Here is a 26,832-nt window from a genome sequence, read left to right as displayed (position 1 = left end):
GCAATCCCTATCAAAATTTGAGCAGCATATTTCACAGATAGAGTAAAAACCAATCCTGAAATCTGTATGGAGCCACAAAATCCCAATTGGCAAAGCCACTCCAACAAAGAAGAACAAAGCTGGAGGCAGCCTACTTCCTGATTCAAACCGTATTATAAATATCTAGGAATCAAACAGCATGTTACTAGCTCAAGAAGTGGACACATACACCAATTAAGAGCACAGAAATAAACCCATCCACATACGGACTACTAATATTTGAAAAAGGAGTCAGGAATATTCATGAGGAAACACAGTCTCTTTAATAAATCGTCACGAGAAGGTGGGTAAATACATTCTGAGAAATGAAATTGGAGCCCTATAGCACAATGCTCAAAAAATTAACTTGAAATGGATTCACTTTGTAATGTAAACTAAGACCTGAAATTGTAAAGCTCCTAGAAGACAGTGTAGAGAAAACAATTCTTGACATTGGACACATTGACAGTTACTAAGTGAGGCTGTTCTAGTGTTGTCCCATCCGCTAACACAGCTACCCTTTATGATCCAAATTTCAGTGTAAAGACTGAAAGACTGTGACTTCTAAATTTTTTAGCTAATTGTGTCTATAGGGGTATAGTTTGTTCCATGGAGCTCTAGAATGGTACAAGATTCTACCAACAGCCATTACTCCCCCCACCTCCTGGAAAGGGTTTTTTTTTTCTCCATTCAATGTGACCTGCAGAGATAAACTGTTACCACATACACTAGGATGTATTTGTATTTCAGAACATATTGGAAGTACATCATGTATGAGCCTGGCACTTCTAAGTAGGATAAGCTCAAGGAAACATATTTTCTGGTAGTAATCATCTTCACAAGAGGGTTCAGAGATTGGCCTACAGGAGATCGGACATGGAGCACATTTTGTGCACGAGCATGTCTGTGGGTGTGTGTGTCTAATAATATATGAATATATATGCTGCTTCCACCTAAATGCAAACGAAAATGTAACACGTTGTGGCAGACTGTGAGGAGAATCATTCTGTGGGAATAGACATGGTTTTTCTAAGAGGGGCATTGAAACCTGGGAGAGATTGATTTCAAGCTAGAAAGAACACGTTGTTAGCCAACATGTTTCCTTTAAATACATTAAAACCGTTCTCGCTTGAGATAAGTTACTAAAGAAGCTTTCCAAAGAGAATCTTGCAAAACTGTTTCATGTTTCCAAGTGCTTGAAATGACGACTTACAAATGTGAGAAAGCATTATGTGTGCCCTGCTACCACGGATTCGGGGGGACGGGGCCCTGTCAAAGGCTTTGACCACTGATCAAGACAAGCCATTGATCATGGAGATCCCAAATAACCCAGTCAGTAGAAACGTCCACGACGCTTCCCTGAGACTCAACACACAAGTACAACAACTGAACAGACTCATCCTGAAAAGAGGTTGAAACCATTCTCATAAATGGTTCACGAATCAGAAGAACTTACACTTCCTAGAGACCTCGTAGATTTCATTCCCTCCAGGGGTTAAAATAAATCCACCCAACAATGTAAATCAATAGAATTAAATTTTTTAAACGGAGCAAGTGTGGGAACCCAGGGAGGCCCCCCAACGTGGACCTCAACAGCATATTGATCACTTTGAATGGAAGCTACTAGGGAAAGAGCAGGTGTGAGGACACCACACCCTCCTCTGTCCCCAGGAAGCAGGAAATATCTCCCAAATGAAAGTCCCCGCCCAGGTCTAAGATGGAAAAACGACCACCTGTCACCACAGGTAGGCACCTTAGAGCTGAGAAGGCTGTAGAAATAAACCTGCTACTTTTTACTAACCCACCACCTCAGCCCACATTCCACTTCGCATTCCCTGCCAACTGCAGCTCCAAACCCCGGTTTTCTTTCTCCTGTCAATTCCACGCTCATCTGTTGTCTCTCTATAAACGGGGTACAAACCACCTACTTTGCTCATTTCTTTGGGTCTCGATGTCCAGATTGGGCCTCCGTGTGCAGACAATAAAACTTTGGGTGTTTTCTCCAGTTACTCTGTCTCATGTCAACTTAATTCCAAACAGCGGGGAAAGAAGGAAATGTCTCCTCCCAGAAGCCAGTGTCCTGTCTCTAAGGCCACCTAGGGGAGCCCTTCCCCTGACCCCTCTGATCTCCAGTCATCCATCCTCTCCTTTCCCCATCTACACGCAGCCCCCCTTTCCCCTGCAAACCACGAGTCCACACACAGTGGTTCCCAGTCTGCACCATCGGGGCTCAAACATGCCACAAGACCACTGCGGTGAAAGAAGGCTCTCACCCGTATCACAAAACAAGCATCCAAAAAACAGTCACCTGTGAAGGGTGGAGTTGGCAGGGGTCTGTGACCTGTTCCTGCCTCCTCCGTGAGCCTGGTCAGAGCAGGACTCTGGCAAACAGTAGCTGCGAAATGTGCAGACTAGGAGGTACAGGAGGGTCTCACGGGGGTGACTGCGCTCTGATGACTGACCCAGGAGTGAGTTTAGCAGGATGCAGAGGGCGTGTTCAGAGTGCAGTCACCCTACACCGCACACCCTGCCGTTATGCTAACGTGCGACAGCCCTGAGGCCAGGACAGGGCGACGAAGGTAGGGACGCATGAAACTGAGAATGTCCCTTCCCTTCTCTGGGCTCACTGGTGCCACAGGGGAGGGCCTGGGGGGAGGGGTTAAAAAGGTGACGGAGATTAAAGAGAGTACATGTGATGATGGAAATGTGGAATCACTGTATTGTACACCGGAAAGAATATAAAACTGTAGGTTAACTCTAATGGAATGACAATAAAAATTTAATTGAACACTAAACTAATAAAAATGAATTCTAAAGAAAAAAATTTTTTGAAAAACAAAGAAGTGTGTTTCAAAATGAAAGCAGTATCACAATGGCAACATGATACCATGGCCTGATATCTGAACAGCTTTACCAGGATAGATGTTAGCAACTTTGTCCGAGCTAAAGTTTCTTTTTCCTACATTTGCCCTCCTACTTCTAGGAACAAGTTGTGATCCAGTCAGGCTGCAGCCATTGTCATAGAGCCGTGAGCTACTTGAGAGAATCAGCAATAGCCTCCAGGTTTTGTGTGAAAATGTTACAGTGTTAATATCTATTACAGTGTTCTAGTGGTTTTTATTCTTATTTTGCTATGTATTATGGTGTCTTGTAACCATCCTTTGCAATTAGCAATGGAATAGTGTTCTCTAAAAGGGGATGAAATGAGAAAATCCTGTGAAACTTTTTACAATATTAATATGATGCAGATGGTTTACGAACACTAACTCAGCATCTCTGGAGGCTGCAATGCGTCCATGAACTTAGAGTTTGAACACTCACTTGCATGAAAGAATGAATTAAGGAAGCTCCCTTCAGAGTTGTCAGGGGAAATGTTGAGGACACAGAAATCTTAAAGGTTCTGGCATTCAAAGTCTTCCATGAAAGGGTCTTCCCCCCAGTCATCTGGAGTCATAGTCCCTACACAACACCTTCTTCATTGCACCTGTCACATCCTTGTTCCGCAGGGTATATATGAAGGGGTTGGCCATGGGGGTGACGATGGTGTAGAAGAGAGAAATGAACTTGCCCTGATCCTGGGAGTAGTTGTTGCTGGGCTGGACGTAAGCATAGATGGCCGAGCCATAGAACAGGGAGACCACCGTGAGGTGGGACCCACATGTCCCAAAAGCTTTCCTCTGCCCTGTGGCTGACTTTATTCTTAACACTGCCCTGACTATCCGACCATAGGAGAATGTGATTAATGCCACAGGTATGAGGAGAATGATCACACTGGCAAAGAAGATCTCATTTTCATTCCCAGTGGTGTCAACACAGGCAAGCTTGAGCAGTGGGGCGACATCACAAAAGAAGTGGTCTATTTTATTTCTCCCACAAAGTGGTACAAGAAAGATGAGCACCGACTGCAATGAGGAGTTGGCAAAGCCAATGAACCACGATGCAGAAGCCATCAGGGCACAGAGACGGGGGTGCATGATCACTGTGTAGTGCAGGGGCCTGCAGACGGCTGCGTAGCGGTCAAATGCCATCACCCCTAACAGAATGCATTCTGTGGATCCCAACCCTAGAGCGATGAACAGCTGAGCTACACAGGCAGCAAAGGAGATAGACTTGTCTGGTCCCCTGAGATGGACCAGCAGCTGAGGAACAGTGCTGGTCGTGTAACACAGGTCCAGAAAGCTTAGGTTGGACAGGAAAAAGTACATGGGAGTCTGCAGGTGTGGGTCCAGGCGGGACAACGCAATGATGGTTGTGTTTCCCAGGAGGGTGAGCAGATAGAAGATCAGAAGAACCACAAAGAGGACTCGCTCCAGCTGAGGCCGGTCAGAGAAACCCAGCAGGATAAAGCCAGTGAGAGAACTTCCATTTTTCGGGTCCATCTTTTCTTACTATGTGTTTCCTGTCAAGACCAAGCATTTAGCAATTTATACAATAAATCTCAAAAAAAAAAAAAAGCACCAAATACAATATGTGGTTGGTGGATTGATCATATGAAAAGACATAGCCATGGGATTTTATGAAAACTATTTGAATAAATGATGCACCCATGAAATTGCCATAGTTTTACGAATTTAGTTCCACATTGTCACAAAAAGTAAATCATTGGGTTTTTAGATTAAAAAAATAAAATAATGGACCTGTTTTTACCTCAGTCATAGGAAATACGGTCTTTCAGTCTGTGCTTACTAACTGTAAAATGTACATACATCTCACTAAATGTAAATGGAGTGAATTCTCCAATGAAAAGACATAGGGTATTAGAATGGATAAGAAAACATGTCCCATCAATATGCTGCTTACAAAGACCCATTTTACACCCAAAGACACCTACGCATTGAAAGCAAGGGGATGGAGAACCATCTATCATGCTAATAGATGTCAAAAGAAAGCTGGAGTAGCCATACTTGTATCAGACAAACTAGATTTTAAAAGAAAGACTGTCACAAGGGATGAAAGAAGGGCATTATATCATAATTAAGGGGTCTATGCATCACGAAGACACAATGATTGTGAATATTTATGCCCCCAACGTGAGACGCTCAAATATATGAATCACTTAATCACAAACACAAAGAAACTCATTGATAATAATACCATAATACTAGGGGACATTAACACCGCAATTACAACCATGGACAGATCATCCAAGCATAACATCAACAAGGAAACAATGGCTTTGAATGACACACTGGACCAGATGGAGTTAACAGATATATTCAGAACATTTCATCCTAAAGCAGCCAAATATGCATTCTTCTCCAGTGCACATGAATCATTCCCTAGAATGGATCACATACTGGGTCACATTAGCCCTCAACAAGCACAAAAATACAGGGTCATATCATACATATTTTCAAAGTACAATGTTATAAAACTCGAAACCAACCAGAAGGAAACATTTGAAAGACCATGAATACTTGGGTTTAAAGAGCATCCTACTAAAGAATGAAAGGGGTAACCAAGAATTTAAGGAGGAAATTAAAAAGTATATGGAAGACAATGAAAGTGAAAGCATGACTGTTCAATTCTCTGGGATGCTGCAAGGGTGGTCATAAGAGGGAGGTATATAGCAATCTAGGCCCTCCTAAAGAAGGAAGAAAGGCCTCAAATACACAACCTAACCTTACACCTACAGAAAATAAAGCCCCAAACCACCAGAAGACAGGAAATAATAAAGATGAGGGCAGAAATCAATGATATCAAAACAAGAAAACCAGTAGAACAGATCAATGAGGCCAGGAACTTGCTTTGTGTAAGAATTAATGAAATCAATAAGCCCCTAGACAGACTGAGGAAAAGAAAAAGGAAAGGACTCAACTAAACCATGAGTGAAAGAGGAGAGGTCACAGCTAACACAGCATAAATACAAACAATAATAAGAGAATATGATTAGCAATTATACCCCAATAAAATGGGCAATCTGGAAGAAATGGACAAATTCCTAGAAACCTATCAACTACCAAAACTGAAACAGAAGGAAAGAGAAAATGTGAACACACCTGCAATCTGTAAAACAATTGAATCGGTAATCAAAAATCTCCCCAGGGAGTGTCCAGGGCTGGATGGCTTTCCTGGGGAATCCTAGCAAACATTTAAGTAAGAGTTAACACCTATTCTTTTGAAGCTTCTCCAAAAAATAGAAAGGGAAGGAAAACTTCCAAACTCATTCTATGAGGTCAGCAGTACCTTGATTCCAAAACCAGACAAAGGCCCCACTAAAAAGGGGAATTAAAGACCAATTTCCCTAATGAACATGGATGCAAAACTTCTCAAAAAGATACTAGAAAACTGGATCCAACATTACATTAAAAGAATTCTGCACCACAATCACGTGGGATTTATACCTGCGATGCAGGGCTGGTTCAATGTCCACAGATCAATCAGTGGGATACATCACATGAATACAAGAGAGGATAAGAACCCCATGATCTTCTCAATACATGCAGAAAAAGCATTTGACAATGTAGAGGATCCTTTCTTGTAAAAACCCTCAAGAAAGTAAGGATAGAAGGAATAGACCTCAAGATCATAGAGGCCATATGCAAAAAACCCACAGTTAATATGATCCCCAATGGGGAGAAACTGAGGGCTTTTCCCCTAAGGTCAGGAACACGGTGGGGATGTCCACTCTCTCCACTCTTATTCAGATAGTATTGGAAGTCCTAGGCTCAGCAATCAGACAACAAAAAGAAATAAAGGGCATTCAAATAGGCAAGGAGGAAGTCAAGTGTTTACTCTGCACAGACGACATTATAGTGTACATGGAAAACCCAACAGATTCCACCAAAAAACTGCTACAACTGATTCATGAGGTCAGCAAAGTCACAGGATATAAAATCAATGCACGGAAATCAGTCACATTTCTATACAACAATAATGAAGGAGCAGAAAGAGACATAAAGAAGTAGATGCCATTGCAATTGCACCAAACCCCTTAAAATACCTAGGATTAAACCTAATCAAACAGGTGAAAGATCTATATGCCGAAAACTGTAGGAAGCTTATGAATAAAATTGAAGAAGACACAAAGAAATGGAAAAACATTCTAGGCTCCTGGATAGGAAGAATAAATATCGCGAAAATGTCAATACTACCCAACGCAATCTACGCATTTCTTGCAAACCCTACCAAAATAACAGCAGCATTTCTCACAGAGCTAGAACAAACAATTCTAAAAATTGTATAGAACCACAAACACTCTGAATTGCCAAAGTCGTGTTGAAAAAAAAACCCCCAAAAGTGGAAGCATCACAATTCTGGACCTCTAGCTGTATTACCAAACTGTATTCAACAAGACAGTATGACACTGGCATAAATACAAACACATATATCAACAGAACAGAATAGAGAACCCAGAAAGGGACCCACAAACCATTAGGTATGGCCACCAATCTTTGACAAAGCAGGAAAGAAGATGTAATGGAATAAAGACAGTCTCTTCAGCAAATGGTGTTTGAAAAACTAGACAGAGACATGCAGAAAAATGAAACTGGACCACTTTCTTACACCACACACAAAAATGAACTCTAAATGGATGAAAGACCTACACTTAAGACAGGAAGCCATCAAAAATCTCAAGGGGAAAGCAGGCAAAATCTCTGATCTTGGCCGCAGCAACTTCTTTCTGGACATGTCACCAGAGGCAAGGGAAACCAAAGCAAAAGTGAACTATTGGGACCTCATCAAGACAAAAAGATCCTGCACAGCAAAGGAAACAATCAGCAAAGCTAAAAGACAACTGATGGAATGGGAGAAGATATTTGCAAATGACAGATCAGATAAAGGGTTAGTATCCAAAATCTATAAAGAACGTAGCAAACTCAACACCTCAAAATCAAATAATCCAGTGAAGAAATGGGTAGAAGACAGGAATAGATGCTTTTCCAAGGAAGACATCCATATGGCTCAGAGACACATGAAAAGATGCTCAACATCGCACATCATCAGGGAAGTACAAATCGAAACCACAACGAGATACATCTCACGACCGTGAGAATGGTTAAAATTCACAACGCAGGCAACAACAGATGTTGGCGAGGATGTGGAGGAAGAGGAACTCTTTTGCACCGCTGGAGGAAATGCAAACTGTTTGCAGCCACTCTGGAAAACAATTGGAGATTCCTCGAAAAATTAAAAATAGAATTACCTTATGAGGGCATTTATCCAAATGCTCTCCAAAAGTGCTGATTCTAAGGGGCACATGCGCCCCAATGTGGATAGCAGCACTATCGACAATAGCCAAAGTGTAGAGAGAGCCCAAATGTCCACCAACTGATGAGTGGATAAAGGAGATGTGGAATATATATATACAATGGAATATTACTGGGAGATCAACAAGAATGAAATCTTGCCATATGCAAGAACACGGATAGAAATAGAGGGCATTATGCTAAGCACAATAAGTTGGTCAAAGAAAAATAGTATGATTTCACTCATATGTGGAATTTAAGGAACACAACGGATGAACATAGGGGAAGGGAAGGAAAACTAAGATAAAAACAGAGAGGGAGGCAAACCATACGTGACTTAAAATACACACAGCAAACTGAGGGTTGCCGGAATGGGAGGTGGGCAGGGGATGGCTAGACGGGTGATGGGCATAAAGGAGGGGACTTGTTGGTATGAGCACTGGGTTACAAGTTATAAGTAGGTGATGAATCATGAAATTCTATTCCTGAAATCAAACTAGAAGACATACAACTTAGAGGAAATGGGGATGAGGGAAAAGAGGTAGAGCCATCAGAAAGAGGAGCAGAGAGGGAGAGACGTTCTTAGAAATACGTACCTCATGATTCCACACCACCGGATTTGCACACATCTTACGTGTTTTAAAACATAGTACAACAGAATCTCCAAAATGCATTCAGATATAAGGATTTATGACCTAGAATACACTTATTCGAAGAATTCAGTTACATTCAAAATCTCACTACTAGTTCTGCAAATAAACATTTCGGCAACATTGCCTCTGGAACTAAAGGATTGTATTTGTGAAAGCTACACCAGGTTTTTCTTCTTCTTCCTTGTAGTTGCTGTTGCTGTTATGGTAGTAAAACAAGTAAAAATCAATCAGAGAGACACTGAAAACACCACCGTTGAATGACAGTGCTTCCCTTTTGACCCACAGATGCTTAAAAATACCAGTTTAATGGGGACATTTTGAATGCCCCTAAGACTTTTGAAGTCTAGCACAAAAGCATTCCTAATACAGTGGATTAAAACGGTATTTGAGACAGTCTCAATGTGCAACGACCTCTCACATTGGATGCCAGTTCCCTCACTTATTAGTGTCAAATAGCATTTTGTGAGATGTCACTTCAATTATGTTCTTTTTTGATGGTAATTAGTATACAGAATGGCATTTTTTTTGTTTTGTATATTCTGTTTATTTTTATTTTACCGAATAACATTTTCTCTCTCTATACAACCTGAATATCCCTTAACTCACACCTGGTCAGAAGAGGGAATAGAAACAAACCATGTTTCCATCTCATGAACACCCGTAAGAATAAAATAACGAGGGGCTTCTGGGTGGCTCAGTCAGTTAGGCGTCCAACTCTTGATTTGGGCTCGGGTCATGATCTCACAGTTTGTGAGTTTGAGCCCCTCATTGGGTTCTGCACACAGTGGAGAGCCTGCTTGGGATTCTGTCTTCCTCTCTCTCAAAAATAAATACATAAACATTACAAAAAGATACATACCTGAAAACAATATGTGTATATATATATATATATATAGAGAGAGAGAGTGAGACAGAGACAGAGAGAGACAGAGAGACAGAGATATAGAGAGATACAGACAGAGACAGAGAAAGACAGAGACAGAGAGAGACAGAGAGAAAATATTAGGTAAAATAAAAATAAAATATACAAAACAAAAAAATTGTCATTGTATGTACTAATTACCATCAAAAAGAACATAATTGAAATGACATCTCACAAAACACAATTTTACAATAATAAAGAGAACTGCCTCCACTGTGAGAGGGTAAATGCTTGACACACCTAAGGTGATAGACTAGTAGTTTCCAATTACTAGATTAGGTCCATGCTGACATAGAACTCTCAAAGCTTTAGTGAAAGAATATATATGTCCACACAACGAGATGCTAAGTATGCAAACTACACATTTCAAAGCAAAAGATCACAAGATACTGTCTCTATCTAAGACATTTCAAATGTATAACATTCACTGATATGTTTGACATACACACGCTGCCCTATCCGATTCCTGAATGAATCCTGAAAATGCGTGGGCAAGATTTGCGCAGCCTGAGTGCTATGACTGAATCGCTGTTGCTTTCTTGATGCTTCTGTCTCACGGGTCTGAGCTGACCTCAGACACATGAGAACAGGTCCCCGATGATGAGGAAGGATGAGCAAATGAGGGGATACGGCCATCACTACATAGGAAATGACAGATGTGATGAATACTGACAGGGCTCTAGGGTAGGTTCTGTGCAAGAAGACGATGAAGTAGGATTTCCACTGCATGTTGTTTATTCAGGGAATGCTCTCGGGATAAACGGGGTGAGGGAAGGAAGACAGCAGAGAATGTTGCTAAGCAAGGATGTGGTCTCCAGTGGAACAGAGCAGGAGCCTGATCCCATTAGATGCTGAACAGGACTGTCCAGTAGAAGCATCCATCTGTGATGGTAGAAATTCTCTGTCCTCACTGTCCAATATTATGCCCACTCTCCACTTGCCATAGCTAACCATTTAAAACATTCTAGCTAAACAAGTGAATTTTATTTATGTTTTTAGTGGGAAAAACCTTTCCTTGTTCTTTTTGTTTAGACTAAGTTACAGAAAAGAGGACCTAAAGTGAATGTCCGTACGCCATCGCCTGGATTCCTCACCCTCACATGTCAGTCCTCACCGTGCTGGCGCCTCCTAGCATCCTGGGAATCTTCGGGCCTTTGGATTGCAGCTGCCGGGAGGCGCCCTTCCTGGGCCCAGGCCATGGCTCAGCTGGACAGATGCTCCCGCCTGGATCAGTGCCTCTGCTGATGCTCGCTTATCCTCGCAGGCAGCAGAAAACTGGGTTTAGAGTTTATCTAGTTTTGATAAGTTTAAATTGACATAGCTTCCTGTGGGCACTTTCTACTCTCTTGGACACAACTGCTCTGGAACATGAATTGCATCAGGTTCAGTCCTGCCTTGGCATTGACACCTTTTGTACATCCCATAGTGTGTCACTGGCTGTGAGCTGCTTCCATCGTGTCCCCAGACGGCCTGGCAATGTGGCTCCCTTTCAACTGAGGGCAATTCTGCCATGAAGGGAATGGCTGTGAACCTTGGAGCCCACACTCGTTCCAACTAGGGTTTGGATTGAAGCCCCAGCACATAAAGAGCGTGTGGGCAGGTCACCAACAGCGTTCATACAAGAGTCCATTCATGATTGTGTGCAAGGACAGAAGGACGGGACCTAGAGTACTTTACACAACACCTCAGTGCAATCACACATGCACACACACACAAACACACACATGCACATGCACTCACGCACATGCACACACGCACCTCACACACACATACACACATACAAACATCATGTCATTTCCCTAATTCATCAATTAAGTAAACATTCATGTTTCTTACTGCTTTTCTCGTCATCATATTGCTATTTGTACTCACTTGAAGGATCATCATTTCTTATCAACAATAAATTCAAATAAAGGCACATTGACACAATATTCACTACATGTAACTTCCCCTTTGTAATTGTCAACACAGTGTTTGTAAAATGCCATACCTATCCTAGAGCTTTTGGTAACTCCCATGAGACAAAATGAGCAAGTAGTGTAAATATTGACACTGTGTTTTAAGCGTAGAGCACAAATACAATCTAATTTCACAGATAATAAGGAACCAAAGGAGGGACTTGAAGCAGATATTCTAATATTTTTACACATGTGCATAGTCTACTGTTCTAATACTGAAAGGAATATTTTATTACTGCTAAATATTAATATTTATTTTCCACTTGCGCATATAGAGGAAAAATGAATGTACTACAATAGAATGGATGTGTAGAAATGGCGTGTTGACATCTATATCAACAAGTAAATTTAGTTCTTCTACTTGGTGAATATCCAGTCTGTTATTGTAGACAATAAACCATGTATGCAAATCAATACAGATTTGCTTCTTTCAAGAACAATTGCAACTGGAAATAAACTAACTTGCCTATTCCTAGAGCAACACAGAGACCAAGTTACATTTCACTCACCTTTATTCGCCTTCCCTGTGGATTCAAAGCTATTTCCCTACCTCCACTGCAAGTTACTGCCTAAATACAGCTCTGGGGATAGGAACGCAGACATGTAGGATCAGTGCCTGCAGGAAACGCAAAGGTTGACTCGACCAGCACTGGGGCATCCGTACGTTTTTCTTAAGAGAAAGGACACTTTCTCAGGATGACTTCACACGTCCTCATGTGACACCAGAGATCTGCACCTTGCCTCTCGGAGGTAGAAGATGAAGGCAGTCACAAACTCTCAGTATGGTTTCCCGAATACAATGACCTGCCTCTGTGACTCTGAGACCCTTACGAGCAGGCGAGGGGGGTGTCGTGACTCTGAGCTGGGGCTGGGCTGGCACACAGAACCAAGTCCCTTCCTCCGCTGACGTCTCTGGGGAACGGATGCCCCACACTCTTAATGAGCCCTTGTCACTGAGCTGCCCAGACGTGGCAATCCTCAGGGACAATGACTGTGGAGGACAATGCCAGACAGACCTAATCTGTCTCTTCTGTTAGTTCACGTATCTCATAGAGGACAAGTAACTCCCTAGACCTCCCCAGATAACTTAGCTCACATCTGTGAATGACCTACATGTTTTATAGAGCACTGAAGATTTTTTCCTCATAACTGACCAAAATATGTACATATAAATATGTAAGGATGAATCCATTCCCTTACTTAATTTTAATTTTAAATATGGGAATAAATTCTTCATTTAATCTCATTCATAATGACCTTATATTGGATCACAGAGCTAATAATGAAGCACATTCTAATCTTTAGCATGAATATAAAGGAGGGCAACCAAATTCTACCAAACTTCCAATATAGTTATGGGGAAAAAGTCTTAAATCCTCTAAAACACTGTTCAGTTTGTACCCGCGGGTTTTAACGATGAACTGAAATAAATTTTTACAATATCTATTTTTTAATACAATGTGCATGGGTTTTTTGAAACCCAGCTAGTCTCTGCAATCAAATTCGAAATCTTTTTAAAATAAACATATATATTTTAATTTACATCCAAATTGTGAGCCTATAGTGCAACAATGATTTCAGGAATCGAACCCAGTGATTCATCCCCTACACATGACTCCCAGGGCTCGTCACAAGTGTCTTCCTTAATGCCCCTTGCCCATTTAGCCCATCCCCCCTCCCACAACCTTTCAGCAACCTCAGTTTGTTCTCTGTATTTACCAGTCTCTTATGTTTTGCCCTCCTCCCTGCTTTTACATTACTTTTGCTTCCCTTCCTTTCTGTTCATCTGTTTTGTATCTTAAACACCTCATATGAGTGAAGGCATTTTGTCTTTCTCTGACTTCTTTCACTTAGCATAATACCCTCATCCACGTTGCTGCACATGGCAAGATTTCATTCGTTTTGATTGTTGAGTAATACTCCATTGTATATATCTTCTTCATCCATTCATCTGTTGATGGATATTTGGGCTCTTTCTATAATTTGGCTATTGTTGATGGTGCTGCAATAAACATTGGGGTGCATGTGCCCCTTCGACACACTACACCTGTATCCCTTGGATAAATACCTAACAGTGCAATTGCTGTATTTTAGGGCAGTTCTATTTTTAACTTTTTGTGGACCCTCCAAACTATTTTCCAGAGAGGCTGCACCAGTTTGCATTCCCACCAGCAGTGCAAAAGAGATCCTCTTTCTCCAAATCCTTGCCAACATCTGTTGTTGCCTGAGGTGTTAACTTTAGCCATTCTCACAGTCATGAGGGGGTATCTCATTGTGGTTTTACTTTCTATTTCCTTGATGATGGGTGATATTGAGCATTTTTTCATGTGTCTGTGGGCCATTTGGATGTCTTCTTTGGAAAAGTGTCTATTCATGTCTTTTTCCCATTTCTTCACTGGATTATTTGTTTTTTGGGGTGTTACGTTTGATAAGTTCTTTATAGATTGTGGATGCTATCCCTTTATCTGATACATCATTTGCAAAAATATTCTCCCATTCCATTGGTTTCCTTTTAGTTTTGCTGATTGCTTCCTTCGCTGTGCAGAAGCTATTTATCTCGAGTTCATTATGAATCAATAGTTGATTTTTGCTTTTGTTTCCCTTGCCTCCGGAGGTGGCTCAGGTCTTGTTCTCAAGGTCCATGAGTCCGAGCCCCATGTCAGGCTCTGTGGTGACAGCTCAGCTCCTGCAGCCTGTTTCAGAGTCTGTGTCACCCTATCTGTGTCTCTGCCCCTTCTCCCTCTCTAATAAATAAATATTTAAAAAACCTTTTTAAAAAGAAAAAAGAAGGAAACTAAGGCAAAAGAGCATGATCCAAGAATGAGAGAACTGATATTGGCGAGAGTACAGAGAACGAGGAACCTTCCTGCACTGCTGGTGCGAATGCAAACTGGTGCGGCCACTCTGGAAAGCGGTATCTAGATTCCTGAAAAAATTAAAAACAGAAATACCCTATGACCCAGCAATAGTGCTACTAGGTATTTATCCCAAGGATACAAAAGTGCTGATTCACAGGGGCACATGCACCCCAAAGTGGATAGCAGCACCATCGACAAAGCCAAAGTATGGAAAGAGTGCAGATGTCCACTGAGAGACGAATGGGCAAAGAAGATGTGGAACATATATACGATGGAATATTACTCAGCATTGAAAAATGAAGTGCAAATTGCCATTTGCAATAACGTGGATTGAACAAGAGTATGTTATGCTAGGTGAAATTAGTCAAAGAAAAACAAATATCATATGACTTCACTCATATGTTGAATTTAAGACAGAAAACAGGTGACCATAAGGCAGGGAAGGAAAATAATATGAAAATGGGTATGAGGACATAACATAAGAGACTGTTAAATACATAGAACAAACTGAGGTTGTTGCACGGGTTTTGAGGAGGGGAATGGGCCAATTGGGCAAGGGTCTTTATGGAGGACACTTGTCGGCATGAGCATTGGGTGTTCCATGTGTGGGATGAATCACTGGAATCTACTCCCGAAATCATTACTGCACCATACCTTAAGTAACTTGGATGCAATAAAAAAAAATTAATACATTGAAAAATAAAAGAAAGACTACAATGTCACATTCACTTGTTATGGGATGTTTCTATTTCTTACTCATCACTCAGAATTGTATAACACTTATCTCATAATGAGATGGCTACTTGTAAAGATAAGACATAAGGAGATTTTTTTACAATTAACATACAATCCTATTTTGTTTAAGTTTCCTCCTGGGGAATCTGAGCAATCTGCACAGGACATGGGATTTCCTGGAAATAGTATTCATTTCCCATATTTTCATAGTATGTCACCACATTCAAATATATGGGGCCCTTGGAGGATGTGAGATATAAAGGCCTTGATCACTTGAAGCCTGGATAAAAGAATTTGAAAATGGTATGAAAAGAGGATCTCAATATATTTTACCCTTTAAAACGTTTCCTGTGTTACTATAGGTAAAATATGTAGAATATGAAATAGGACTTGGGTCATGTATTGTTCCTCCATGATAATGTCCCCAAAAGTCATTTGTAATGAACGGGTTGGCTCACGAACTGAATCTCACCAACGTGCACACCGCACATTGGTGCTTCTCCGACTTTGCACATAATGACACGTGAGCACCACCTGGCATGTTACCAGCTCAAGGTCCCAGTGTCACTGGCAGGTATGCATCACGCCCTCCCCCTCCGTGACATGAAGGCTACATAAAACCATTGTCATACCTGTGAGGTCACACGAGGGCCTGATATCTGAATGGCTTTATCTGGATTGATGTTAGTAGGTTTTTCTTTGACCTAAAAATTTTTTTACACTGTTGCCCCACCTACTTGTGTCAAAGAGCTGTGATACAGTCAACTTATGGACCTTCTATCAGAGCCATGATCAAAATGCAAGAAAAATGGATATGCCTCCAGCAATTGTTAGAAAACACTAAAATATTAATATTTCTGGTGTGCTTGGGTGGCTCAGTCAGTTAGGCATCCAAATCTTGATTTTGGCTTGGGTCATGTTGTCACAGTTTGTGAGTTCCAGCCCCTAATCGGACTCTGTGCCGGCCGCTCAGATCCTCCTTGGGATTGTCCCTCTCTTTGGCTCTCTCTGCCTCTCGCTCACTTCTGTTCTCTCTCTCTCTCTCTCTCTCAAAATAAATAAACATTAAAACAAATTTAATAGATTAATGTTTCTGACACTATCGGTGGCACATATTCTTATTGGCTGTGTTTTTATCATATGTGTGTAGATGTCTGTTTGCAATTAGGAAAGAAATAGTGCTCCCAAAAGGGAATGAAATAACAAAATCTTGTGGAAGTTTTTGAAAAAATAATATGATGCAGATGCTCTAAATCAGAATCTCTGGAGGCTGCAATGAATCCATGAACTCAGAGATTGAACACTCACTTGCATGAAAGGAGACAAGAAAATCCCCTTGAGAGCTGTCAGGGGAAATGTTGTATGACACGTGCAGGACACAAAAGCATAAAGACTCTGAACTCAAATTCTTCCATCAGAGGGTCTTGCCCCCCAGTCATTTGGAGTCATAGCCCCCACAGAACACCTTCCTCATTGCTCCCGTCACATCCTTGTTCCGCAGGGTATATATGAAGGGGTTGACCATGGGGGTGACGATGGTGTAGAAGAGAGAAATGAACTTGCCCTGATCCTGGGAGTAGTTGTTGCTGGGCTGCAGGTAAGCATAGATGGCCGTGCCATAGAACAGGGAGACCACAGTGAGGTGGGACCCACATGTCCCAAACACTTTCCTCTGTCCAGCAGCTGACTTTATTCTTAACACTGTCTTGACAATCCGACCATAGGAGAACGTGATTAATGCCACAGGTATGAGGAGAATGATCACACCGACAAAGAAGAGCTCAGACTCATTCACAGTAGTGTCAACACAGGCAAGCTTGAGCAGTGGGGGGATCTCACAAAAGAAGTGGTCTATTTTATTTCTCCCACAAAGTGGTACAAGGAAGGTGAGCACCGTCTGCAACGAGGCGTTGGCAAAACCAATGAACCACGATGCAGAAGCCATCAGGGCACAGAGACGGGGGTGCATGATCACTGCGTAGTGCAGGGGCCTGCAGACGGCTGCATAGCGGTCAAATGCCATCACCCCTAACAGAATGCATTCTGTGCATCCCAAACCTAGAGAGACGAACAGCTGAGCTACACAGGCAGCAAAGGAGATAGACTTGTCTGCTCCCCTGAGATGAACCAGCAGCTGAGGAACAGTGCTGGTTGTGTAACACAGGTCCAGAAAGCTTAGGTTGGAGAGGAAAAAGTACATGGGAGTCTGCAGGTGTGGGTCCAGGCGGGACAACGCAATGATGCTCGTGTTTCCCAGCAGGGTGAGCAGATAGAAGATCAGAAGAACCACAAAGAGGACGCGCTCCAGCTGAGGCCGGTCAGAGAAACCCAGCAGGATAAAGCCAGTGAAAGAACTTCCATTTTTCGGGTCCATCCTTTCTTACCACATGTTTCCTGTCAAGACCAAGTATTTAGCAATTTTTAAAAGAAATCTTCAAAAAGAAAACAAGTTGGTAGGGGGTTGAAATGATCATTTGAAAAGACAAGGGCATGGAATTTATTAGTAATAATGTGAATAAATGCTGTAATCCCTGAAATTGACAGAACTTATACCAATATAGCTCCACATTATTGCCAAAAGTAAATTATTAATATTTAATTTAAGAAAAGTCAAATAATGGACAATTTGTTTGCATCAGTCGTAGAAATATAAGGTGTATCAGTCTGCACTTACTAGAACTTCAAGTAGTGTAAAAATGTGTGTACATTCCAAACTTAAAGTTCTATAAAATGCATAAGGGAAAAGAGAAAGAGCTCAGAAAGAATCATAAAGAGATGCAGAGAAAAGGAGAGATGTTATTATAAATACCTGTCTCCTGATTCTACACAACTGGATATGCACACACCTCACATGTAATAAAATATAACAAGAGGGGCACGTAAGTGGCTCAGTGGGTTAAGCATCTGACTCGATTTCACCTGGGGCCATGATCATCTCATGCAGCATGGGTTTGATCCCCATGTCAGGCTCTTTGATGACAGCACTGAGCCTGCTTGAGATTCCGTCTCTCTCCGTGTCTCTGCACCTTCCCTGCTCCCCCACTCTCTCTCTCCAAAATAAAAAAATAAACATTAAGATAAAGTAAATAAAATAAACATTAAATAAACAATAAAATAAACATTAAAATATATAAAATAAAAATATATGTATACCTACATATATATGTATGTAGATATGTATGTATATATAACTTAATGGGTACAAGCATACTGACATAGGAACTTACGACGTAGGATGTACTTATACGAAGAATTCAATTACATTCAAAATCTCACCACTATTTCTGCATAAACATTTTGGCAGTATTACGTCTCTAACTAATGTATTATATTTGGGAAAGACACAGTTTTCTTGTTTTTTTTTTTTTTTTTTGGTATTATTAAAACAATTAAACACTCAGAGAGAACCCGAAAAAACACCATTCAATTACAGTGCTCAACTTTTGCCTGAAAAATGCCTCAAATGACCATACCAATTTAACAGGAATTCTGAAAATTCATTGGCCATTCAGATTCAGTTGGAATCAGAACTCTAAAATCCATTGACCAGAGCTTTCCTCTTCCTTCTGCAGATTTCCATTACACATATTACCAATTAGAGTTCGTAAAATTCCTCAAAGGCGTGGGATTACTCCTTATCGACATCCTAATCAGAATAAACATTTTAGAAAGTTATCCAATCATGTAATTAGGTATAACCTGTCGTGTTTTACATCACTCCCAATGATAAAATAAAGAGATAAACACACAGAGATAAAGACAGATACGTTCTGAAAGCAATGACGGGTCAAAGAGCTATAATGTAAACCTTAAAGTAGCATAAGGAAAGGCATAAAGAAACCAATATTTTGGTATTATACAAAATCTCAGACATCTGTCCACATTACGTCAACGATCACCTTTCTGGGAGCTACCTTGCAGAGTTAGTGACACTGGACCAAACACATTGCCAGGTAAGAGACGGGGCGATGACCATTTTCTACCCATGCTTACTACTGAAGAAGATGAATAGTTATACACTGACCTAAGAGGCATCAGAAAATGAGTCCTTCGGTTGTATCATATTCAAATGGTTGGACATACCGTGCATTTTTAATTTTTCTAAGACTTTTACAATCTGAATCAGGTTTGGGTGAGGACCCATTTAAGTGTGAAAGAAACAGGTACAAAACGGGCATAAAATATTCATACTATTTGAAGAGAGGATACTGTATTTCACACTATTTTATACCTCCTTTGATTTCATATAAACATATGATCAGTGGTCTCCACGCAAAAAAACCTATGCAGAAAAATTTTCTGAATAGAAACAGTTATAAAGTGATTTGCGACAGGCTAAGTGTGCAACAACAGGACATGTCCTCTGAGTCACACCAGCTCAGAAGAACAAATGAAACCAAACCATGCTTGAGTCTCATGCACACACGCACACATATCGATACATTTACCTGAAATAAATTGCCCAGAAACTTTTTAATGTGCCTGATAAAGGAAGCACTACCTAAGTGAAGAAGGGCAAAAATAAAATGTAATAAACTCATCCCAAGAAAACACCGATATACTACTGCACCTTTAGAATAAAATCATGATATATGTTAACAATATTATGTCAATCAGGACAAAGAAGACAGTTGAGAAAAGATAAAATCCTGGCGAGATGAACTTGTACATATGATTTGCTGCTTTCCAGGATCGTGTGTGTGTGTGTGTGTGTGTGTGTGTGTAAGAATACATAATGGCTATCTATCTGACAGGTACAAAAATGATTATGATTTTCAGTTGAAAAATAAAATATCAGACAAAGGAGATGCTCACTGAAGAAGACACAAGAATGTCATCGTCCCTGAGTGGTACAATTGCTCCCACTGTCATGCTGGATTGCACACGGGGAGGGAACCACAGCACTCATCTCATAGTCTGCCATCTTACTGCTATTGTTGTTCTCATTACAATTCAGGAAAATTATTATCCTTTAGTAACTCCAGACATGGGAAAGATCAGGCTGGGAAGTGCTTTCTCCCATTGATTCTCAGGAGTATGTTCTGGTCATCTGGGTCACTCTGTTCCTTCCTCCTCCCCTTCTCCACATCCACCCCTCTTAAAGCTTGTGCACCACACAGAGCAATCTTCCAAGAGAAAGGACATGTGTCCACTGAGGTTAATGGAAAATTGCATTTCATTTCCTTCTCACCATATTTAAAGACTGGCGAAATTAGACTAAGAACCATCATCTATGTTTGGTACCATCAAATGACTGATTGCAGTAAGAGGGATGGATTCATCTGGAAAACTACGTAATTGAAACTGGCTGGAAATATTGAACACGTCCTTCCTGGGCCCAGGAGCAAAGTACGGGTCCCTAGCAAGTATCATGATATGACACGGTACGGGAAAGCCCAGTGATAGATTACACCTATATTATGACTTTGCATACAAGAGACAAATACTTGAAAAAAGCACAGAGTATATATGAAGAGAAAGAAATGTTATTAGTGAAAATGAAATTAAACAGAACTTACAAAACAAAGACATTGCCATTCTATGTAATAATTCACATCAGAAAAGTATATAATTCAAATGACATCTCAGAGGAATGCAATGTTCCAATAATTATTAAGAGAAATGCCTCAAATGTGAGCGTTTAAATACTTAGTACTGACACACATAAAGTGATAGAGTAGGAATTTCCAATTACCATAATAGCTCCATATTGACATACAATTCTAAGTTTTAGTGGAAGAATTCATATGTCCACAAAACTACATACTAGTCCATGCACACTACACATCTTAAAGGAAAAGATCTCAAGATAAGTCTCTATTTAAGACACTTCAAATCTATAACATTGCCTGATATATTTGACATACACACGCTGCCCTATTCTGTTCCTGAATGAATCCTGAAAAAGTGGGGGCAAGATTTCCACAGCCTCAGTGCTGTGACTGAATCGCTATTGCTTTCTTGATGCTTCTGTCTCATGGGTCTGAGCTGACCTCAGACATATGAGAACAGGCTGCCAATGATGATGGAGCACGAGCAAATGAGGGGAATGCAGCCATCACTACATAGGAAATGACACATGTAATGAACACTGACTGGGCTGTAGGGCAGGTTTTGTGGAAGAAGACGATGAAGTAGGATTTCCACTGCATGTTGTTTATTCAGGGAATGCTCTCAGGATAAATGGGGTGAGGGAAGGAAAACAGAGCAGAGAATATTGCTAAGCAAAGATGTGGTCTCTAGTGGAACAGAGCAGGTGCCTGATCCCATGAGATGCTGGCCAGAACTCTGCAGAAGAACCATCCAACTGTGATGGTAGAAATTCTCTGTCCTCACTGTCCAATACTATGCCCACTCTCTAACTGTCATACCTGAGCATTTTAAATGTCCTAGCTAAGAATGTGCATTTTACGTTTTATTTAATTCTAATGAATTTAAATTTAAATAGCTTATGTGTGTACTGACTAAACTATTGGGCAGCACAGCTCTGGAGCATGGATTGCATCAGATTCAGGCCTGCCTTGGCATTGGCACCTTTTGTACATCTCATAGTCTGTCACTGGCTGTGAGTTGCCCCCGCCAGCTTCCCCAGACCACCTGGCAATGTGGCTTACTTTCAGCTGAGGGCAATTCTCTCAAAAAGGGAATGGCTCTGAACCTTGGAGCCCATACTCATAATAAGTAGGGTTTGGATTGGAGGCATAGCAGGTCAAGAGCATCTGGGCAGGTCACCAACAGCATTCATACAAGAGTCCATTCATGATCGTGCGCAAGGATAGAAGGATGGAAGCTAGTGTACTCTACACACCACCTCAGTGCAATCACACACACACACACACACACACACACACACACACACATATACACATCACGTCATTTCTCTAATTCATCAATATCTAAACGTTTAGGTTTGTTAATACTTTTTTCTCCTCCAAATAGTGTTTTTAAAATTTATTTTCAGAGAAGGGGAGAGACAGAGAGAGAGAGAGAGAGAGAGAGAGACAGAGAGAGCGCAAGCAGGGGAAGGGCAGAGAGATGAATAGAGTGAATCTAAGCAGGCAATGCACTCTCAGCAAGGAGACAGATGCAGGTCTCGAACCCACAAGCCATGAGATCATGGCCTTGCTGAAATCAAGATCAGACACTGAACTGATTGAGCCATCCAGCCTCCCGTTAAAATCGGTATTAGAACTCATTTGAAGGATCATCACTTGTTGTTAAAATAAAGCCAAAGTAATTTTTATTGACACAGTACATACAAATTGGAACTTCCCTGTTGTAATTGTCAACATAGATTTTTAAAATTCCATGAACACTTTAGATATTTGGGGAGAAAATACATATTTAATAATGATAGCCACTAACAATAAGTTTTAAGCATAGAGAAGAAATATTATCTAAATTCACACCCAAAGGGAACCAAATGGAAAGGATGAAAGCATATAGTGTCATACTCTAATATTCTAATACTGAAGGCCATATGTTATTCCCAGAAACCAGGCATATTTAATTATTTTCCACATGTTCACAGAGCGGTGCGATGCATATGCTACATAGAATCAAAAGTCTAGGAATTACCTGGTGGCATCAGTAAAGAACAATTACACTCAGTTCTTATATTTCATGAACTTTCAGGGTGTGTTACTTTACACAATTCACCATGTAAGCATACAGATAAACCACTTTGTGTTTGAACAATTGCAACTGAAAATAATCTGTTCCTAGAGCAACACAGAGACTTAGTGCCATTTTACTCACCTTTATTCACCTTCTCAGTGGGATCTAAGCCACTTTCCTACCTCATTCCAAGTTACTGCCTAATTACAGCTCTACGGATAGGAACATGGACATGTAGGATCAGTGTCTCCAGGAAATACAAAGGCTGACTATACCAGAACTGGGTCATCCATGGATTTTTCTTAAGCAAAAGGACACTATCTCAGGATGACTTCACAGATCCTCATGTCGCACCAGAGATCTGCCCTTTGCCTCTCGGAGGTAGAAGATGAAGGCAGTCACAAACTCTCAGTATCGTTTCCCGAGTACGGTGACCTGCCAGTGTGACAGTGAGACCCTTATGAGCAGGCGAGAGGGTTCTCTGACTCTGAGCTGTGGCTGGGCTGGCACACAGAACCCAGTCCCTTCCTCCGCTGACGTCTCTGGGGAACGGATGCCCCACGCTCTTAATGAGCCCTTGTCACTGAGCTGCCCAGACATGGCAATCCTCAAGGACAATGACTGTGGAGGACAATGACAGAGGAGACGTAATCTGTCTCTTCTATTGGTTCACAGATCTGACAGAGGACAAGTAACACCCTAGACCACCCCAGCTACACTAGCTTTCATCTGTGCTTACCTAGATGTTTTACAAAGCAGTTAAGATTGTCTTCACATTTGCCCAAATATTCACATATACATCTATAAGGAGGAACCGTTCAGTTATTAATTTTAAATGTGAATGAATTCTGGCTGGGGGATGTGGTGCTGACCTGGACTGGGCTGTTGAGCACGATTCTTCCAGACATCAGGGTGGAGCACCTGGGAGGCGCCTAGTGGGCAGAGGGGGACACCCCGGGGCACTCGCACCCCCGCGACACTGCCAGTTTGGCCTGAACAGAGTGGCTTGTGACACCCGGTCTGGGGAGCAGAGACTGGGGTGGCACCATTGTTCTCCCCATCACCATACGCCCGGGCTTCAGGGATGGGACATCAGGGCCACAGAGGAGGTAGGTCCCGTACACCAAACCCTGACCGCACCCCACCTGCTAACTGCAGATCCACAGGAGCGGCATTGACACTGACCGAACCAGACGGCCCCTCCCCCAGGTCAGCGCTGTCACACGCTCCAAGGCGCCATCAGATATCGGTCCAGTCCTTTTACATTTTCTGATTTGATTGTTGGAAAATTCTTATTATACATATATATTTTTTTCCTTTTCTTCCTCTTATTTCTTCCCTTCTCGATCCTAGTTATTAGTTACTTTAAGCAGACATTTTTAATCTATTCTGTCTATACCCCTTGTGTATCGCCTTTTTATTTTCCTCTCTCTCTGGATTAAGATATATAGTTTCTCTGATTCTCTCCTGGGTCATTTTTTTTCCCGTTTTTTCCTTTACTTTTTCCCCTCCCCTGTCATTTCTCTCTTTGTGCGGGATAAGGTTTCTTCCACCACCACTCCCCCACCTTTTAATATTTTTCCAGGGTTACTTTAATGAACAAATCAAACCACACCTGGTGGAAGGTCCAAACCGCCACTACAAGTACGGACATAAAGAAACAAGACTCACAACAACAGAGAGCAAGCAACACGCTCAAAAACACCCCCTGAAGTGCCAGACCCTGGACAGCATTATGACCCCTTTTTAATATAGTAGTGCTCGCTGGTGCAGGACACATAACAAATTGTTAAAATACATAAAGGACAGAAAACTAGCCAAAATGACAAAAAGGAAGAACTCCTCAAAAGAAATTCCAGGGAAAATGACACCTAGAGAATTGCTCACAACAGATATAAACAATATATCTGATTGAGAGTTTAACATAATAATCATATGATTAATTGCCGGGCTTGAAAAAAGCATAGGAGATAGCAGAGAGTCTATTGTTGCAGACATCAAGGAACTAAGAAATAGTTATGATGAATCAAGAAATGCTGTGAATGACATGTAAAATAAACTAGAGGCAGTGACAGCAAGGAAAGAGGAAGCAGAGGGGAAAATAAGTGAAACAGAAGTTAAAGTAATGGAAAAAGAAGAAGCTGTGAAAAAGAGAGGTAAGAAAATAAGAGCCCATGAGGGGATCATTAGAGAAATAATCGATTCAAAGAAACGTAGTAATAGTCCATGTTATCAGAGTTCCAGAGGAAGAGGAAGGGATTAAGAAAGGTGCAGAAGGTTTACCTGAACAAATTATAGCTGAGAACTTCCCACATCTGCTGAAGGAAGCAGACATCCACATCCAGGAGGCACAGAGAACTCCGTTCAGATTCAACACGAATAGGCCTTCTCCATGGCATATCATTATGAAAATGGCAAAACACAAAGATAAAGAGAGACTTCTGAAAGCAGCTAGGGACAAACGGGCCTTAGCCCACACGGGTAGATGCATAAGGGTAGTACACACCTGTCCACTGAAGCTTGGCAGGCCAGAAGGGAGTGGCAGGAAGTATTCAGTGTGCTGAATAGGAAAAACATGCAGCCAAGAATCCTTTATTCAGCAAGGCAGTCCGTCACTCAGAATGGAAGGAGAGATAAAGGCTTTCCCAGACAAACAAAAACTGAAGGAGTTCATGACCACTAAACAAACCCTGCAAGAGATCCTGAAGGGCATTCTGTGACCAGAACACTGCAAAGACTACAAAGGACTGGAGACATCACCAGAAGCATGAAACCCACAGACAACACAATGACACCAAATCCATAGCTTTCAATAATAACTCTGAATGTACACAGACTAAATGCCCCAATCAAAATACATAGGATATCAAAATGGATAAAAAACAAGACTATCTATATGTTGTCTACAAGAGGTCAATTTTAGACCTGCGGACACCTTCAGCGTCAAAGTCAGGGGATGGAAAACCCATCTATCATGCTACTGGGAGTCAAAAGAATGCTGGAGTAGCCATCCTTATGTCAGACAAACTAGGTTTTAAAATATAGATTGTAACAAGAATTGAAGAAGGGCATTATATCATAATTTGGGGCCTATCCAAAAAGAAGAGCTAACACTCGCAATCAGTTGCATTTCTACACACCAACAGTGAGGCAGCAGAATGAGAAATCAAGAAATCAATCCCATTTACAATTGCACCAGGACCATAAAATACCTAGGAATAAACTTAACCAAATTGTAAAATACCTGTATGCTGAAAACTATGGAAAATGTATGAAAGAATATGAAGGATACATGAAGGAATGGAACAACATCCATGCCCATGGATTGGAACAACAAATATTGTTAAAATGTCAGCACAACCCAAACCATTCTACACATTCAATGCAATCCCAATCAAAATTGCACCGGCATTCTTCTCAGAACAGGAACAAACAATCCTAAAATTTGTACGGAAACACGAAACACCCCAAATAGCCAAATTTATGTTGAACAAGAAAACCAACGGGGGAAGCATCACGATTCCTGACTTTAGCCTCTACTACAAAGCTGTAATCATCCAGACAGTAGGGTACTGGCACAAAAACAGACACATAGAACAGTGGCACAGAAGAGAGAACCCAGAACTGGACTCACAAATGTATGGCCAACTAATATCCACAAAGCAGGATAGAGCATCGTATGGAAAAAAGACAGCCTCTTTAGCAAATGGTGCTGGCAGAAGTGGACAGCAACACGCAGAAGAATGAAACTAGAGCACTTTCTTACACCATACAAAAAGTAAACTCAAAATGGATGAAAGACCTAACTGTGAGACAGGAAACAGTCAAAACCCTAGAGGAGAAAGTAGGCAACAACCTCTTTGACCTCAGCCACAGCAATTT

The 26,832-nt window shown here is 41.3% G+C and overlaps 1 protein-coding gene and 1 pseudogene across 1 annotated transcript; both read right to left on the bottom strand.

The window, feature by feature from the left end:
• Positions 1–3,458: 3,458 nt before the first annotated feature.
• On the bottom strand, positions 3,459–4,397 carry LOC109252687 (putative olfactory receptor 2B8). Its single transcript, XM_019425246.2, has one exon. It carries the CDS (start codon positions 4,395–4,397, stop codon positions 3,459–3,461), a length of 939 nt encoding a protein of 312 aa, XP_019280791.2.
• A 12,371-nt stretch (positions 4,398–16,768) lies between these two features.
• LOC128777799 (putative olfactory receptor 2B8) lies at positions 16,769–17,722 on the bottom strand (annotated as a pseudogene).
• Between the last annotated feature and the right edge of the window lie 9,110 nt (positions 17,723–26,832).

This window comes from Panthera pardus, unplaced genomic scaffold (genome assembly GCF_024362965.1).
Source record: "Panthera pardus isolate Hobbes unplaced genomic scaffold, ASM2436296v1 HiC_scaffold_17, whole genome shotgun sequence".
In the NCBI taxonomy this organism is placed as follows: Eukaryota; Metazoa; Chordata; class Mammalia; order Carnivora; family Felidae; genus Panthera; species Panthera pardus.
This window is presented reverse-complemented; position numbering and strand designations above follow the sequence as displayed.

Excerpts from the sequence above, each read along its gene's own strand:
- LOC109252687 (XM_019425246.2), bottom strand. The coding sequence starts at position 4,397 with ATGGACCCGAAAAATGGAAGTTCTCTCACTGGCTTTATCCTGCTGGGT.